The 5,951-nt window shown below is 37.0% G+C and overlaps 2 protein-coding genes across 2 annotated transcripts; one reads left to right on the top strand and one right to left on the bottom strand.

Moving 5' to 3' along the window:
• Window positions 1-1,923: 1,923 nt before the first annotated feature.
• On the top strand, window positions 1,924-2,306 carry DI09_133p20 (uncharacterized protein; the record flags this gene model as incomplete). The annotated part of the gene is made up of 3 exons (XM_013383783.1): window positions 1,924-2,018; window positions 2,041-2,058; window positions 2,240-2,306. The coding sequence occupies 3 exons, from the start codon at window positions 1,924-1,926 to the stop codon at window positions 2,304-2,306; spliced, it is 180 nt and encodes a 59-aa protein (XP_013239237.1).
• A 2,504-nt stretch (window positions 2,307-4,810) lies between these two features.
• Window positions 4,811-5,827, bottom strand: DI09_133p10 (uncharacterized protein; the record flags this gene model as incomplete). Its single annotated transcript, XM_013383782.1, has 1 exon — window positions 4,811-5,827. One exon carries the CDS (start codon window positions 5,825-5,827, stop codon window positions 4,811-4,813), a length of 1,017 nt encoding a protein of 338 aa, XP_013239236.1.
• Between the last annotated feature and the right edge of the window lie 124 nt (window positions 5,828-5,951).

The raw sequence follows: 5,951 nt of genomic DNA, 5'->3' as shown, positions 1-5,951 counted from the left end.
TTCATCTGTCGATATTAACTGTTAATATAATAAAGTAAATAATAATCTTATAATGCCATTATGGGGCGGGGGAGCTCTTTGGATCCCATTTGGCATGCGCGGGCTCCTTCCTCATGCCTGCAATTTGAACGCGCATCTGATTTGCAGATATCACTAGAACTGCGTTTGATATGGTGTCAAACGATCCTAAATTTTATATGAAATCTGCTCTGCGGATTACTAGACCCATATTGATTTCATACGAGTTGACCTTCCCCGTGTTTTGGACTTGAAGCTAACAACAGATTGAAGCAACGGATTGCAACATTCGTTTTGATTGGTTGATTTACATTAGGGTTAAAATTTAAATTTACCTTGTGTCGTGTACAATTTGCAGCCATGTAGAGCCAAGTTTCGGGAGCATCGTGAAATTCTAAACTTTGTTACTTAGTAGTGCGGCTGTGCTGCGCATGTGATGCGCTTTATATTGAATGAATACGGCAAGCATTCTGAAATAACTACCTGAAAACGGCTACATGCCCCAAAAACTCGATCTTGAAAATTGCTGTGGAACCGAAAATTTAAGAACCCGGATTGGAAAATCTATTCCAGTATTCAAAAAGATCCGAGGCTTAGGGTGTTGATTTATTTATTTTATTAAAAAATTGGCATCATCCTCGCTCTACTGCTAGAAAAAGCAAGAATATGACTGCCACAGCGGTCTCAACAAGACCAGCGTGGCAAGCAGAAGCTGAGTTGCCATCGGGTTTACGCAAGCTTCCACCTTTAGTGACATTTGGTTGAGCAGTCGTTATCACGTCACGAGTACCAACTTGCAACGCAAGTGTTGTTGATTTATCTCATTTTTCCTTTTGTTCAGCGCCTACATGATTTTGCTACATTTTCCGTAAGCGGTAGGTGGCTGCAGCCGCGAGGCCGAGAGAAATGAATGTAAATGCAACTCTCATCATCCTTTACTAAAAAAGCATCGCTTGCATTTGCAAAGAAATGCATGCTGTTATATTTGAGCATCCGGAATATTGATTTATCATCTTGACGCCGAGGTAGCGTAGCTTCTAGCTTATAATTATCGTTTCTGAGAAATTCATAATATTCCATAAACGCTGGTTGCTGAATGGAAACCCCGAAAGTTGTATCCGTTCTCCATCAACCAGAATATTTCCATTGGCCAAATTTTGGATTCCTTTTTCTGTTTGGCGTGCGCATTTAGAGTTAGAGGAGGGAAGCTTCCAATGATCGTAATACATGCCAAGAACATAGCGAGTTTCGTCCTTGAAAAAGAACCACTTTATGAGTTCAAAAGTAGATATCACCGAAAATAGAAGTGATGGCTATTGGACAGATTAAAAACTTTCCCTCAAGTACCAAAGTATTAAGCCTGATAAAGGCAAAAATTGGCTCAAATGCGCTTAAGAAACCGTTTTCAAAATCGCCAATGTAGAGCTCGATTTTTTCAATCGACATCAAACGATTTAGAATGATTTGATAATTGGCTAAAAGCCTAAGCCTTTCAGTGTGATTGCTATGTATGGAAATTTCTTGGTAGGTTTTATGCTTCCAAAGAAAAAAATATCGCATAGCCAGAGGTAGAGCCTCATTGACCTTACCATCTAGAGTATTCTATATTTTAAAAATTCTATTGATCCGGAACAAAAAATATTGGATAAATCGAGGCAGGATCTTTACAAGCCTTTCAATAGGTGCCAATCGGTTGAGCAACAAGCCATAAATTGTTTTCATTCCACCATCAGATAAGGCAAAAGCAGAATCTTCTTGTAAATAATTCAGAAAATAAGAAACAATGAAAAAAGTGTGATCCAGACTGATCAAGTGCAAAGGTCTTTTTCCTTCGCCGACGGTGATGAAATTTATAGAGTTTTTGTGTAACCATCTGCTTTTAGGTGGAAATTTCGCCTAGTATTAATGGAAAGTTTAATACTCAAAATACGTGTTGGCTCTGAAACAAGCAAACCGTGTGTACGAAAGCAGGATACTTTACAAAGAATGTGCAAGAAATTGTAATAATTTCGATCAAGTAAGTAGGTTTTCGGAAGCACAGTATTATTGGAATTCTTGGCGCCAATAGGGTTCGCAATTGCTGTTAAAATATATGCCATTATTATATAATGAGATGCCTCATAATTAGGATCGCTTCAGTGATTATTAATCAGACAAAATTTTAAAGACTTTTCCACTTCATCTGGAAGCACACAGTATGTTTTGTTTTTAAACAATAAAGAAAACAATTTAGAGAAACCCCCGATATTGTTCAAAAGAAGGGAAAAAATATTGAAATTGCATGGTAGCGTCCTTTTTAGAATATCAATTTGATTCAAAGATCAAAAAGCGGGTGATGGCTTGTCTAATAGCGAATCGTAAATAAAATCAAAATCAAACTCATTGTTGTTTAAAGAGGTCCTTAAATGTCGGGTGTATCTTTCTTTGTAGGTGTAGAAAATTGCAACCAAAATGATATTCTTCTGGTAGATAAACATATGACTTTCATAGTCCAATAAATCCAGTATTTTGGTGAAAAAGAGGCAAAGAAAGCACATTTTATCGACACAAGATGACGCACAGTTTTTTAGCATCAGTATGACCCAAAATTTCAGCGAATCCAGATATGAAATCAGATAAATTTCTTTGCCCATAAAGCATTGCTGATATCCGATTTCGTTACTTAAAAAATGAAAAATCGAATTTGAAAATTCATTGAAATTTCCAGAATCATAAGCTCCATTTTCATACTCGAAATGGGGAAGCTCTCAATAAAACGTCTCATTAGCGGGTAGCTTTTCGTGAAATTCGAGCCAGACATGCTTCCAATCATGTTGAAAAAAATGTTTTTATGCCTGTATTATCTACTATGTTTTAGGAACGGCGTCGAAAATAATTTTCTCCTTGACAATTTGGAATTTGTCGTAAACTACTTGTAGATGCCCAAAAAGGCATACTATTTCGTTTCAACCAGATATTTGAACATCATATCGGCAAGATCGACATTCCATATTAAAAAGTAAACCTTTCTCTTCTCGTTCAATACATTCTTATCAGATAAAAATGCTTTATAGATAAAGTTGTTGGCTTCTTCGTGCATTTTAATTGACTAGCTTGATTTCCATGTACAATAAATGAAATACTTGGACAGATTTGATTCTGGAACAAAATAAGAGGATTCTTGAGATACAAAATGCTGCATGACACTTGAAAATGCAGCTGCAAAGATCTTTTTATATCCGCTCTTCACAAGCTTAAAGGTAAAATATCGATGGTACGATGAAAAAGCACCTGTCTGTTTCTGTTGTTTAGGCATCAATAAAAACGTCATATTTTACTTTTGATTGATGAAAATCGCCCAAAAGTCTGGGATAGAAGTTCGTGATAACCTTTTTATGATTTCCAAAATTCAATGCGGCTTCAACCCAGTTTTGAGTGATAAGAAATCGAGAACCCTCATATATGACCACGGGTGAATATTTTTCCTTTGGGCCAATTTGGTATCCTGGGTGATATTCTAACCGATTTCCACCATTCTAAATGAGGACCTTCCATAAATAATTATGTTTGGGATCAAGAGAGACGACCTTGAAAATTTCACCCAAAATTGAATGTTCTGTAGGTTCACACTAGAAAAGACAAAGTTTGTCTCATCTCCAAAGACCTTTAAGTCAGTATTGGATGGCAAGATTTTCAACGCCCTTATCTTCCCATAAATAGAACATGGATCAAAGTTAGAGGCCTATATGATTGTATCCATAATATTATCGTAGAAGTCTGAGTTAATGGCGTATATTTCGTTGAGTAAAGTTTTCTTAGAAAGCAAAAAGATCGTATTCAAGGCCTTGTTTGTATCGGCTCGATTTTGTTCTTCAAATCGCCTGCTATGAGCTCAAAAATATTTTTTACTTGTAATTTTTAGTCTACAAAAACATGAGAAGCTAAAAAGAGCCCAAATTTGATAAAATTATTGATGATACTCATTTAAGCAAAGAAAAGTGTAGATGGATAGCATAAATTGCAAATTTTTAATTAATATTATTACAATGAGGATTATTGGCCCCTGATTTGCACCAATCGAGTAAAGACAAATTGTGCATTTAAACGTGCCGAGATTTTGCTACATTTTACAAGGTTTAAATTTTAATATGGCAATTAAATGACCTAAAATTGTGTGGTTAAACTCACCACCGATTAACGATAAGCTTCATAACCTTCAACAGCGCCTATCGAACACTATATAATATTTTCGAGAATTTCTTTAGATTTTGCACACTGCTGATGCACTTTCAGCAGTAATTCATCTAATCGAGCTAAATTAATCTACATATTTAAACTTGTAACACCACATCCTGTGGTTGCTGTTTTTAGTTTCAGAGCATGAATCCATTAATTAGCACCCTTGGAAGTATTTCGGTTTTTGATTGAACCATTGAACTGCTGACATCTATTGATTTACGTCTAATACTGAGCTGGCTGGCCAATCCCACGCTCAGTTGATGGCTCTTCGCACCGTCAAGTATCTCATTCGCCATAATTCCGTTTTTATGATGAAATAACACATAGTGATAGGCTAAACTTGGGCTTTCTCGCGCTGTAAGATTAAAAGTCAATTAAAACCTAATACCGGGAACTCTCACCCCAAAGCCGCTCAGATTAAATGTACCTTTCCATAATTTCGTTTATTAAAATATAAAGCATAATAATCCTAACGTTTAAGCGTTCCTTTAAACAATAGCAGCCAAGAATAAGATCCAGGTTTTAATGTGCAGTTACTTGAGATTCATTTTAAATAGAGAGTGGAAGTTATTTATTAGTCCCTGAACTTGGTAAATAAACCAGACGATGGCTTATTTGACGGATTTTTCTGTACCTCTTTAGCAACATTGATAGTATGCGATGGAATAAATGGTGCTAAGGTAATTTCTGAATTATCGGTTGAAAATATTGTCGAATTTTGTGATGAAGCTAAGGCCGCGAATTGGCTTCCTTCACTACTGACTGGTGTTCTTGAAAATGAGGCAGAAGATGTAGAACCGCCGTAATTTAATGGGTTCGATGCAGTTGCCGAAGTTCCAAAGGATGAAGTTCCAAATGTGGTGGCTCCAAAGCAAGGGAAAGAAGAAGAGGAGGAGGAGTTATTAAATGGTGAAGTTCCAAGTGCTGTGGTATTTCCGAAGGAAGATTGTGCTCCAAACGAAGAAGCACCAAAGGTGGAACTGGATATAGGTGCTGAGGCATTAAGGCTGGTTTGCATCTCAATCTTTTGGCTTTCAGCAGGTAAACTGGTTGAACTTAAAGCGGAAGTGAATACCGAAGAGATAGGGCTAGATTTCGGGAAAATAGAAGCATGCATTTGATCAAAGGGATTTGGTTTGTTCTTTAAAGGGTCATTGATTGATTCTAAGGTAATTGAGCCGAATTTCAAAGCAGCATCCTCTGCTATTCCCACGATAGGTACTTTGTCGTTTGAAAGGGATGTATTTTCAGCGGGCGTTTGAATTGCTTCAACTTTAGTGGAATCGTCAAATTTGTCAGTGTCCCCCTGCAACTTTTTGTCAGCACCCTCATCTGGAAGCTCGATGATTTTTTTGACCTCCTCGATATGCAAAGTATTAGGATGAGTGTTGGGCTTGTCTTCTAGAAGAGAGCTTGTCGGCAGCTCCTCAATAATGGTCCTACTTTCGATTGATGGTGTTGAATGTACAATTTGCTTCGCGATCTCTTGAGATGCTACAGAAATAGAAAATAGCGGTTTTAAATTGAGTGCTGGAAATGAAAAAGAACTCAAAGTTGCCGCTTGATGATCAATTTTTAATTGAAAGTCCATTGCTGGTGCGACTTTTGTATCAAAAGCGGGCTCGATTTTTTCGTCATCAATCGGGGAGCTTTTCTTTAAATCAGACACTAGTGGCGCAATCTTTGGTGGTTCGGGGGTTTCTGTAGCATCTCAA

This window comes from Mitosporidium daphniae (genome assembly GCF_000760515.2).
Source record: "Mitosporidium daphniae strain UGP3 chromosome Unknown contig-133, whole genome shotgun sequence".
In the NCBI taxonomy this organism is placed as follows: Eukaryota; Fungi; Microsporidia; genus Mitosporidium; species Mitosporidium daphniae.
The sequence above is the reverse complement of the archived record's forward strand: the minus strand, read 5'-3'. Positions and strand labels throughout refer to the sequence as shown.